Here is a 12,743-nt window from a genome sequence, read left to right on the forward strand (position 1 = left end):
ACCCCGACCGGGCCTCGAATCCAGGAGCTCTTGCTTACATGGCAAACGCTGTGTCTGACAGCCATCGAGGACACAGAGGATAGTGCGACTGCAGGGACGTATCTCTGGCATGCCCTCTGTGAGACCCACATTTCCAACTTACTGTCCACTGTCCACACACTACATTTGTAGTGCCCCTGCCCACTAGACCCATTACTCGCGGCAGTCAGTCTACTGATTCCCGTAAGAGTTTGAGCAATGTGAGTGCTTTCGCACTGAATAAGATCACTGGCCAATAAGCCTTATCTATATGAAGATGGTATCTGTTCTTTCGGATCTTCTTCAGTGCGGATGAACTCACATTGCTCAAACTCTTATGAGAATCGGTAGATTGACTGTATGAGTATAGTAGGCAGGGGCACTACAAATGTAGTGTATGGACAGTAAGTTGGAAATGTGGGTCTCACAGGGAGCATGCCAGAGATACGTCCCTGCAGTCGTACTCTCCTCTGTGTCCTCGATGGTTCAGTCAGATAGAGCATCTCCCATGTAATCAGGAGATCCCGGGTTCAAGTCCCGGTCGGGGAACAAATTTACAACTGTCCCTGTTGATATTTATCAAAGCCTGTAAGCAACTAATAGTCTAGATTTCACTGTAATTTCATTCTTCGAGAGCTGCAAGATCACTAAAGGTATCTGTTCTTTTGAACATGTCCGAAAGAACAGATACCATCTTGATGCATATAAAACTATAGTGTCACCTTTCAGCGACACCAGCGGTAAGTGCTCGCCAAGGCAGTTCCGGCACATAGAGTTTATCAGTCAATTCACCATGGATATAAGGCACATCAGAGGTGCGGAGAATCTGGTTTTTAGATTACTTTCCTCGTGTTTGCGGTGTGACCAACACAATAAACTTCGTAGAAGTAACGAAATCGCGTGAAGCGGATCTGGATCTACAGAAGATATCGACAGACCACACAACGGGGTTACTCTTACAGCCGATACTCATGCCAGGATGAAGACTTAAGTTATGGTGCAATATATCATGGCATAAGCTGCACCCATACATTCCACAATAATTTCGTAAGGCAGCATTTGACAGTGTTCATGGCCTGGCACACCCAGGGGCAAATGTCACAATCAAATTACTGACAGCACGTTTCATTCGGTCATCAATTAAAAAGGACAACAGGATATGGACTCGCGCATGCCTACAATGTCAGTGCTGCAAAGTAGGACGACACGTTCATGTAGAAATTGGGAATTTCACAGAATCACCAGCAAGATTTGCCCACGTCCATCTAGCCTTAGCGGGTCCACTACCAGTTTCAGATGGCTATAAATACTTGTTAACAGTGGTACAGATGCACGGGATGAGTGGAGGCCATCCGATCACTGACATAGTGGTAGAAATGGCTAGCTTGCTTTGGGTGCCCCCTTTATATCACAACAGATCAAGGCTGCCAGTTTGAGTCTAGTCTGTTTAATGAACTAGCTAGTTTATGTGGATTACAGCAGCACCATACAACAAGCTACAATGTAGCTACCATCGAGCAATGGTACGATGGAGAGGTGGAGCAGGACGTTGAAGGCAGCTCTTGTGTGTCATCAGAGAAGCTGGACAGAAGTATTACCATTGCTTCACCTTGGATTACGGACTGCATACAAAACTGACACCAGTGCCTCAGTGGCAAAATTGGTGTACGAGGAACCATTGAGAATCCCGGCAGTTTACCTAACTGCCGCCACATCACCAATGCCAACAAAAAAATGTCAATGTGAAATCCATGAGCATGAGGAAACAATGAAAGGCCTACATTATCTAGACATGGTGAGCGACCAGTTTTCGTGCATAAGGCGTTTGTAGACTGTACCCATGTCATGTTCCACACAGATTCAGTCAGAGTGCCACTACAACCTCCATATACTGGAACTTGTCAATACTCAACCTTGTCTAACAGTATGACGCAACACCCATACTATGGACACCTCACAGAACAAAAATTAGTGTGTCCATAGAGAGGGTAAAACCAGCATGGGTCTTACCAGAACTGGAGTATGATGACACTCAACAGGACGAAAAGGACCAAAGTTTGGAAATCACTACGCATGATATGGCAGAAGAAGCCGTGGCAAGAGGATATGGAAACACAACGCAACAGCACACCCCGGCTCCCTCATCCTTGCAGTAACAAGTCGTCCGTACGAGAGCAGGGAGATAGGTCAAGTTTAAGTAGCCATTGATCCATGGTGCTCCGCATTTTAAGGGGGGAACTGTTTGGGAATGTGGGAGTGGCCAGGCATGCTTTGTTTACTCCATGCAATTGCTGTAGATGTTAGATGTAAGTTTTACTCTCTGACTGTTAGTTCAGTTAGTTTTTCTTTTCCGAGTTGAAAAAATAAAGTATTTTGTGCGAAGCTGTATGAGAGTTTAATTTGTTCCCCACAATGGTGTTGGCAAAGATGAATTTATTCGTAGTGCTAAAGATACAACTATTAAACAATTGTCATATGCAGGATATAAGTTTAGAATATGTCTTCAAAATTATTGAAATTACTGTAGCATATGTCAATTGTTTGTTCAAAATGGCTCTGAGCACTATGCGACTTAACTTCTGAGGTCATCAGTCGCCTAGAACTTAGAACTAATTAAACCTACCTAACCTAAGGACATCACACACACCCATGTCCGACAGGATTCGAACCTGCGACCGTAGTGGTTGCTCAGTTCCAGACTGTAGGGCCTAGAACCGCACGGCCACTCCAGCCAGCTATGTCAATTGTTTAATAGTTGTATCTTTTAACACTATGATGAAATTCATCTCTGACATTATGTACAAAAACATCTGTGGAACTGTTTACAAACATGTGCTTGCAAATGTGCCTCTTGAATCAAGTGACGTTTACAAAAACGATGGAGAAAAGAATGTTTGCTGGTGCCAAAACGTTAAAAACACTTTCCTTGGAGTATGTGGTAAGTTTACACTGTTCAACTTTTCCACTATTTCACACATATTTTCCGTTTTTGGCTTACAAAATTCATAACCTACCATCAAACCTTTTCGTGACAAGAATATGCATTTCACCTAATTCAAGAGAAAAAATAAAGCATGTATTAAGAAGAATTACACCTGATGATGGACCCACAGGGTCCAAAATGCTTTGTGTAGTTAATAAACACAAAAAGTTGTGATTGAAGGCGTTTTTTAATTCATACCTGCTGTGTATTGAACACAGTCGCACTTGAAGCTGCGAAATAGTGAAAATACATGAGATCTTTAATGCTACAAATTTTATGTAACTGACTGAATAATGACAATATTATCTAAAGGACAGACATAATGTATTTGGATAGATAAAAAGTCTACTCACTACGCAGCGGCAGGAGAATACATATATAAAAAAGGTTTTACTTATACAAGCTTTCAGAGCCAGTGACTCCTCCTCCCAGCAGAAGGGTTGAAGTGGAAGGAAGGTTGAAGTGGAAGGAAGAGGGGTGAAAGAAAAGGACTAGAGAGCTTTCTACTCACCATATAGAGGAGATGTTGAGTTGCAGACAGGCACAACACAAAGACTGCTACACGTGAGCTTTTGTCCAAAAAGCCTTGTTCTAGTGTAGGAAACACACACACACACACACACACACACACACACACACACACACACACACACACACACACACATATCCATGTAAGCACAACTCGCACACACATGACCGCTATCTCTGGCCACAGAAGTCAGACTGTGACCAAGTGTGACAGATGAGCAGCAGTGTGGATGTTGGGGGTAAGCATTAAGCTGGGACGGGGAAGCAGAGGGGGAGGGATAGCAGGGTAGGGGTGAGGGCGTGATGCTGATGGTTGGAACGTACAGGGACATGCACCTACTCCAGTCTGGTCAGAGCTATCACCTATCACAGCAAAGGTATTACCTACCCCATCAAAGACAGGGCTATCTGTAAAAGCAATCATGTGATGTACAAACTAAGCCACAACCATTGCATTCTATGTGAGCATGACAACCGACAACCTGTCAGTCCAGACAAATGGCCGAGAAACAGTAGGGCCACCCCTTACCAACTTGTGCCATCTGGGTCCTTCCTAACAACTCAGTTTTTTTGAATCTCACAGGTTGAAACTCTCCCTGCAGTATGTCCTACATTCCCGTATCCTGCCTGGCCTTAGCCTTTTCTAGTCCCTGCCCTTCATCCACCGGTCCACTTCCCAATCTGGCACTTCACAGTCTTATTCCACCAGTACACCCTCACAGCCTACAGGGTGCGTTCCGAAAGTAATGCAATTATTTTTTTTTAAGTAATTTATTGAACAGATTTGCACAAACACTTAAAATTCTTCAAAGTACTGTCCTTGGGCCTCTACACATTTTTTCCAGCGACTCTGCCATGACCGGTACGCGCCCTGGAAGGCGTCTTCTGGGACCTCTCGCAAGGTCTTCGTCACGGCGGATTGGATCTCGTCTATGGACGAAAAACGGGTTCCTTTCAGGGCTGCCTTAATCCTAGGAAACAAAAAGAAGTCAGCTGGGGCGATGTCAGGACTATAGGGGGGATGGGGCAGCGTTGGCACCTGGTGTTTGGCCAGGAACTCGCGGACTCGTAGCGCGTTGTGGCAAGACGCGTTGTCGTGATGGAGTTGCCAGGTAGCGGAGATGTCCTTTCTCGTCCTGACGACCCTTTTGCGGAGTCTTTCCAGCACATCCACGTAGTAGGCAGCGTTAACTGTCTGTCCTTGAGGAACAAACTCTTTATGGACCACTCCTTTGCTGTCGAAAAAGACAATGAGCATTGTTTTCACTTTTGATTTGCTCATTCTTGCCTTTTTGGGCTTGGGGGACTGATCAGTGTGCCACTCAGAGCTTTGGCGTTTTGTTTCTGGGTCGTATTCAAAAACCCAGGTTTCATCACCAGTGATGACGTTGTCCAAATAATCAGGTTCAATTTCAACACGTTGCAAATGTTCACTTGAAATTTCCGCTCGGTTGGTCTTTTCGTCGTCTGACAACACCTTGGGCACGAGCTTGGCGCACACTTTCCTCATCGCTAAATCTTCAGTAACAATGCGAAAAACAACAGTAGACGACAAGTTCAGTTCATTGGCAACCATCCTGATACTCAATCGATGGTCAGAGTCCAACAGTTGTCGCACACGAGCCATATTGTTGTCTGTTTTGCTGGTTTACGGCCGCCCAGAGCGTTGTTCGTCGTGAACCTCTTCCCGGCCTTCCTTAAAGGCCTTTAACCACCTCGAAACTTGTGAGTAGGACAGAGCAGAGTCCCCGTAAGCCTCACGAATCATTTTGTTAGTCTCCTCAAAAGATTTGTTCAGTTTAGCACAAAACTTAATCGCGTAACGTTGCTCGATCGTCGATTCCATTTTTTACGTGACACGGTCGGCGCGCAGAGGTTTACAATAACAGACGTCCTGCCGCTTCCACAGCTCGGAGAGCACTGAAACCGGTTTCGCGGCAAAGCTTAGCGTCCCCCCCACCTACTCCATGTGGCCCGCTCCCACTCCGACAACTAGGAGCGGCGCGGGAAATTCAATTGCATTACTTTCGGAATGTACCCTGTATTATATTCCACCAGTACAACCCACTAGTCTCTCCCCCCTCTATTTCACACCTCCTCCCACACCCCCCTTCCTCACAAACCTCCAGACTTTGCACACTGCATAGGTTCAAAGGGCGATGGAATGACCCTGTAGTAGGGGCAGAAGGATAGAGGGTAGAAAATTCCTCATTTCAGGGCACAATGATAGGTGCTCAAAACTCTGCTGGAGAATGTGATTAATTTGCTCCATTCTTGGGTGATACTGAGTCACAAGGGAAATGCTCCTTTGTGACCAGACGGTGGGACTCTAGGAGGTGGTAGGCGGCTGGAGAGATAAGGCAGGGGAGATCAGTTTCTGTACAAGGTTTCGAGGGTAATTATGGACTCTGACGGCCTCAATGAGTCCCTCTGTATATTTCTAGACTGTATGGAGGGAACTACTTTGTACAGAATACTGTTGGTTTTCTGGAATGGGGTCACTATGACAGCTGGTCGAGTCCTTCCGCCAGGTAATCCTTGCAATTCAAAACCACAGTGGTGGAGCCTTTGTCCACTGGTAGGATTACAAGGTTAGGATCAGGTTTTAGGTTTTAACAAGTGCAGTGTGATTGAATTTGGAAGTGGGAAAACAGCTGAGGCCTGTTGAAAGGACTGATACTTCTGTGGGGCTAAAGATTTCATAGGGAAAGCTTCATGCCTACGTTTCAGGTCTCTTAAGTGCCGGATTCTGTGTGGTGGTGGGAGGGAGTGTCTGAGGGAGTGGTAAATATAGTAGGCCTGCAAGACCTGGTTTGTAGGCTATGAAGGGATGTGGGAAAGGTTTGGAGGGTGTTATAGAGGTGCTGGATAGTAGTAGCCCAACATGGGAGTAGGAAGTGAACAGGTTGCAGAGTTTTTTGATGTCGCGTTGTGCACTCTACTCCATTCCCTGGAGCCCAAGAGTTCCAATGTGTGATATGGGATCCGGGAATTTGGGATTGCACAGCAGAAGAATTTTACAAATGGAGAGGAGGTATTGCAAGATGATCTTGGCCTGTTTCACGTGGTTTTACAAGACTGGGTTGGTGATGGCTATGGACTAGTCGAAAACTCACAGGTGTAACACTCTTTCTGTGTTGTGTCTATCGGTGGATTAACATCTCCTCCATACGGCGAGTAACAATTCTTTTCATAATAATGTTGTTAATATTTCAACATAAAATGGAAAAACAAATGAGACAAAAAAATCATACACAAAACTAAGCCATCAGAAAATAACATCAAAAACTAGCAAAAAACGGAACACCAAAATCAGCAAAAAGCACCAAAGTTGGAGAAAGACCAAAAATCTACTAAAATGACACTATTGTCAACAGAGAAACAACAACAAAATTAGTGAAGCAAAGGAACAACAAGAAAAAAGCACTGAACTTGGGGGGGGGGGGGGGGGAGATTAAAAGAAAATATATACTCATAGGAAACAACCACAATAACATGGAGATCGGCAAAGAATATACTTGCAGAAAACAACAAAACTAACACAGAAATTGGCAAAAAAAGTAAGGCCTAAACTAGCACAAAAGTAACCCCGAAACTGTTACAAAAGTAACATCTAAATAGTGACACCAAAATTGGCATAGATCATCAGACAACAAAACAATAAACAACATCAAAATTGACCTTAAAATAAAATGATTTCCTCCTGTCCCTACTCATCTGGTGATCAAATAAATGTCAAGTATGCCATCCTGAAACCAAGGATGTGTGACAATACTCCAGCAATAAAAAGATGGGACCAGAATGAAGTTGGGGCAAGAGCCTACTCACATCTTCTGCCTGCAGAAGTGCATCCATCGCATGGCGGTCCAGCTTCGCGTCTGTAGTAGTATTCTTCTTGCCATCGGCACGCTCCTTCCGCAGCATTACCATGTCCTGTGGGTTCGCTACCTTCTCCTGGTACATCTGCCCAAATCGGATCTCGTTGAACATCTGTGTCTCATCTGCATACTCCACTCTGAGGCGCACCAGAGGAATCAGGGGCTGCTTTGGGTCTCCTGAAAGTGCACAGTGTCACATTATATGCAACTGTTAAGTTCAGTGTAAATATGTAGGGAACAGTGTCAAACTGTAAACACAACAATAGTGAATGCAAGAGTAAGGTTGGTTGGTTAGTCGGTTTGGGGTATAAAAGGACCAAACTACAGGGTCATCAGTCCCTTTTACCTGACACAAGCAAGGCTCAAGGAACAAAAACATTCAAAGAACATTTGAGAAAGTAAAAAGTGAAAAGGAATGGGGAACCGCACCTAAAAACGAATGGAATGAACAAAAAAATGGGGAAAACATACACCACAAGGAAAAGGAGAAGGCATTAAAACCACTGGCTGATCACATTAATAAACGAGGATAAGCCAGCCACTCTGCAACACATTAAAATGTCCATCCCAAAAAGACAAGGCAAGATGAACACACGTCGGGAAAAGAAGACCACCAAGACAAACAAATGCAAAGAATGTGCGACAGAGTTAAAATCGAGGGAGGGTGGCAGCCTTGGAGAGAAGGCTATGCCCACCCTTAGATGTGTACAATGTAACTGGCGAGCAGTTGTGTGTGCCTAACCTCCAATGGAGGGACTCCAGCCTCCACCAGGACGTTGGTTACCGGACTAGACCTAAAACCTCCCGTTGCCAGTCTACCGCCACAGTGGTGCACTGGGTCAAGTAAACGCAATGCTGAGGTCGCCACCGAACCATAAACCAGACTCCCACAGTCAAGGTGGGATTGAACAAGGGCTCTGTAGAGCTGCAGCAGCATAGAGCAATCTGCACCCCAGTTGGTGTTGCTCAGGCAGTGGAGGGCACTGAGGTGCTGCAGCACTTCCACTTCAGCTGATGAAGGTGAGTAAGCCACTCTCAATCAGGCATCAAAAACCAGTCCAAAGAATCGATGTGTCTCCAGTACAGTGAGTGGATCATTATTAAGGTAAAGTCCTGGTTCCAGATGAATGGTACGACGCCGACAGAAGTGTTCACAGCTGAAAAATGGAAGCCGTGGGCTAGAGCCCATGATTGCACCTTGTGGATGGTTCCCTGTAACCGCTGCTCAGCAACACCAGTACTGGAGGAGCAGTACGAAATGCAGAAGTTGTCTGCATACAGAGAAGGTGACACGGACGGGCCAACAGTTGCTGCTAGACCGTTGATGGCCACTAAAAATAGACACACACTCAATACAGAGCCCATTCTCCTGGATTTTGATGGAACTATGGGAGGCACCCACCAACTTGGACACGGAAAGTATGGAGCGACAGGAAAATTTAGATAAAAATCAGAAGCGGGCCCCGGAGACCCCACTCATATAATGTGGCAAGGATACAATGTCACCAGGTCATGTCGTAAGCTTCTCGTAAATAAAAAAAGACAACAAACAGGTGTCGGCATCTGGAAAAGGCTGTTCAGATGGCAGACTCGAGGGAAACTAGATTTTCAGTGGTAGAGCGACCCTGGCGGAAACCGCCCTGGCATGGAGCTAGTAGGCCACGTGACTCCAGGGTCCAACACAACCACTGACTTACTGTATGTTTTAACAGCTTATAAAGAACATTGGTGAGGCTGATGGGCTGATAGCTATCCCTATCAAGTGAGTATTTTCCAGCTTTGAGCACTGGAATCATGGTGCTCTCTCGCCCTTGCGATGGAAAGACGCCATTGCAATAGATCTGATTGAAAATGACGAGGAGATGTCGCTTGTAGTCGGATGTGAGGTGTTTGATCATCTGACTGTGGATCTGACCTGGCCCAGGAGCAGTGTCGGGGCAATGTGCAAGGATGTTGAGGAGCTACCACTCTGTAAAGGGAACATTATAGGGTTCATTATGACATTCAGTGAACAAAAGGGCTTTCCTTTCCTTCTGCCGTCCAAGGGTGCAAAATGCTGTGGGATAGTTCTCAGACATGGAGGCTCGAGCACAGTGCTCAGCAACTGCGTTTACGTCGATAGATAACATGCCATTGATGTTAATGCCAGTGACAACTGTCGGGGTCTAGCACCCAAAAACATGTATGATCTTCGTCCAGATTTGGGAAGGTGATGTACAGCACCCAATGGTTGAGATGTACCTCTCCAAACATTCCTGTCTCCGTCTTTTTATAAGCTGGCAGAACATGAGCACAAAACACCGCTTAAAAGCTATTAGGTGCGCTCGGAAAGGGTGCAGTTTATATCACTGTAGAGCTTGCTGACGCTCTTTAATGGCCTCCGCGATTTCCGGCACCACCAAGGTACTGACTTTCGGTGGGGGCACCCTAAAGTACAATAGACCATGTTTTCTGCCGCAGAGACGATTGTTAAAGTGACCTGCTCAACTACCACATAGATGGTACCATGGGGGGGGGGAGGGAGGGGGGGAATTCCATGGTGACAGCAAAGGTGCAAGCTTCCCTTTCTGCCTATTTTAAATCCCATCTTGGTAGATTTTCGGGGGAATGGTGCCGACGGAGTGACAGAAAGATGGAAAAGTGGTCACTACCACACAAGTCATCATGAGCTCCGCAGTGAACAGGTGGGAGAAGTCTTGCACTTCAGACAGATAAATCAATGGCTGAGAAGTGCTATGAGCCACACTGAAATGTGTGGGGGCTCCAGTATTTAAGAGGCAGAGGTCGAGTTGAGACAGGAAAGTTTCGACATCTCTACCTCAGCCAGTAAGCACGGTGCCATTCCACAAGGGGTTATGGGTGTTAAAATCTCCCAAAAGTAGGAAAGGTTTAAGTAGTTGATGAATCAGTGCAGCCAATGCGTTCAGAGGTATTGCACCATCTGGAGGAAGATATACGTTGCAAACAGTTATTTCCTGCACTGTTCTTATCCTGACAGCCACAGCTTCAAGAAGAGTTTGAAGGGGCATAGGTACACAGCATACTGAGTTCAGGACATAGACACAAACTCCACCTGACACACTATTATAGTCACTACGGTTCTTGCAATATCCCCTCTAGCTGCAGAGGGCAGGTTGCCTGGAGGTCAAGATGAAGCAGAAAGCAGGTGTAAAGCTTAATAGTTGCCATAGCTCAGCCAGCTGTTGGGAAATATTGTAGCAATTCCACTGGAAGATGACGTTATCTTGAGGCTGGGAAGGCATGAAGCAGGCAAGGAGGCAGGTTACACCTCATGGTCACCTGCTGCCACCAATTGAGTATTTTTATCCATTCCTATTGTGGATAAGGCATCAGTGAGATCCAGGTCCTCAGGGGATGCTACGATCTCCACCTAATCATCAGGTGCAGAATTCGTAGGGAGTGTTGGTGTTGGGGCTACAGGAAGGTCCTGTTCTTACCAGATTTCTTTGTTTGCTTGCCCTCTAACTCCTCTTTAGAGGCTTGCTGGGAGGACCTCTCTGAAATAGCTTCAGGCACAGAGGAAAAAGCTGGCCATTGAAATTTTGTAATAAGATTCCGCAGCAGTGAAAAACTGCCTTTGTTTTAATGCTCTCCACCCCAAATCTTACATTGTGTCAGTGACACTCTCTCCTGTTTCTCAATCATACAAAATGTGCTGCTCCTCTTTGAATTCCTTTCTGGTAAGGAGCCCACACTGCACAGTAGCACTCGAAAAGAGGACAGACGAGCATAGTGCAGGCAGTCCCTTCAGTAGATGCGTAGCATCTTCAAAGCATTCTCCCAATAAAATAGTTCACTTTCCTCACAACATTTTTTATGTATTCTTTGCAATTCAAGTTGCTCGTAATCGTAATTCCTGGGTATTTGATTGAATTTATGGCCCTTAGATTTGAATTATTTATGACGTAGCTGAAGTTTAGTGGATTCCTTGTACCACTCATATGGATGACCTCACACTTTTCATTATTTAAGGTCAATTGCCAATTTTAGCACCCTACAGATATTTTTTCTAAATCTGTTTTTGCAATTTGTTTCGATCATCTGTTGACTTCATTAGATGATGAATGACAGCATCACCTGCAACCAACCTAAGGCAGCTGCTCAGATTGTCTCCCAAATTGTGTTTATAGGTAAGGAACAGCACAGGGCCTACAACACTACTTTGGGGAATACCTGATTCCCCTTCCATTTTACTTAATGACTTTCCATGACTTTCCATCAATTACTATGAACTTTGACCTCTCTGTCACAAAACCACGAACCCAGTCACATAAAAGCAAGCAATTTCACTACAGGCCACTTGTGAGGTACTAAGTCAAAAGCCTTCTAGAAATACACAACCAATTTGAAATCTCTAGTCAATAGCACTCAACACTTCATGTGAGTAAAGAGCTAGTTGTGTTTCACAAGAATGATGTTTTCTAAATCTGTGTTGACTTTGTGACGATAGACCGTTTTCGTCGAGGCAGTTCATAATGTTTGAACAGAAGATACCGGGTGATTGAAAAGTCAGTATAAATTTGAAAACTGAATAAATCATGGAATAATGTAGGTAGAGAGGTACAACTTGACACAATTGACAATTGTTCCAAAATCCTGCTGCATATTCATGGTAATGATTTGGGCCTGCAATTTAGTGGATTACTCCTACTATCTTTCTTGAATGTTGGTGTGACACGTGCAGCTTTCCAGTCTTTGGGTATGGATATTTGCTGAGCGAATAGCCAGGTGTACCTGTATGAAATGAGCGTTAAGATACAAATGTGTCGATAAGGAACATTTGTTGTAAACGAGCCTTTATTTACTTGTTTGTTTGTTTATTGGTACGAACCTGTCAAAGATATTTAGTATACATAAAGTCATGGAACAAACAACATCATATGTTTTCATGGTGTTAACAATGTCAAATTTTGTACCAGAAAGTGCATTTGTGGAAAGCATTAATTTTTTGTTTCCATTTGAAAAAAAAAAAAAAAAAAAAAAGTGCTGCTAAGTCCCATCAAATGCTTGTCGAGGCATGTGGTGATCATGCTCTATCAGAAGCAACATGAAAAACATGGTTTCAATGGTTCAGAAATAATGATTTTGATGTAAGAAATGAAGAACATGGAAGACCACCAAAAAAGTTCGAAGACACCGAATTGCAATCAATATTGGATGAATATGATACTGTGAGTCAGAAGCAAATGGCAGCAATGACAAATGTTGCACAACAAACAATTTCTGACAGTTTGAAAGCCATGGGAAAGATCCAAAAGTGTAGAAAATGGGTGCCGCATGAGTTGAATGAAAGGCAGATGGAAAACCAAAAAACC

General features: G+C 44.6%; 1 protein-coding gene across 2 annotated transcripts in view; it reads right to left on the reverse strand.

Annotated features, from left to right (window-relative positions):
• The window catches only part of LOC126292189 (double-strand break repair protein MRE11), a 120,294-nt gene that overhangs the window by 40,413 nt on the left and 67,138 nt on the right, over positions 1-12,743 (reverse strand). For both annotated transcript variants that reach the window (XM_049986033.1, XM_049986032.1), the window contains exon 9: positions 7,358-7,584. In XM_049986033.1, coding sequence (XP_049841990.1) covers positions 7,358-7,584 — 227 coding nt within the window. The remainder of the gene's footprint in view (positions 1-7,357; positions 7,585-12,743) is intronic.

This window comes from Schistocerca gregaria, chromosome 9 (assembly GCF_023897955.1).
Source record: "Schistocerca gregaria isolate iqSchGreg1 chromosome 9, iqSchGreg1.2, whole genome shotgun sequence".
Classification (NCBI taxonomy): domain Eukaryota; kingdom Metazoa; phylum Arthropoda; class Insecta; order Orthoptera; family Acrididae; genus Schistocerca; species Schistocerca gregaria.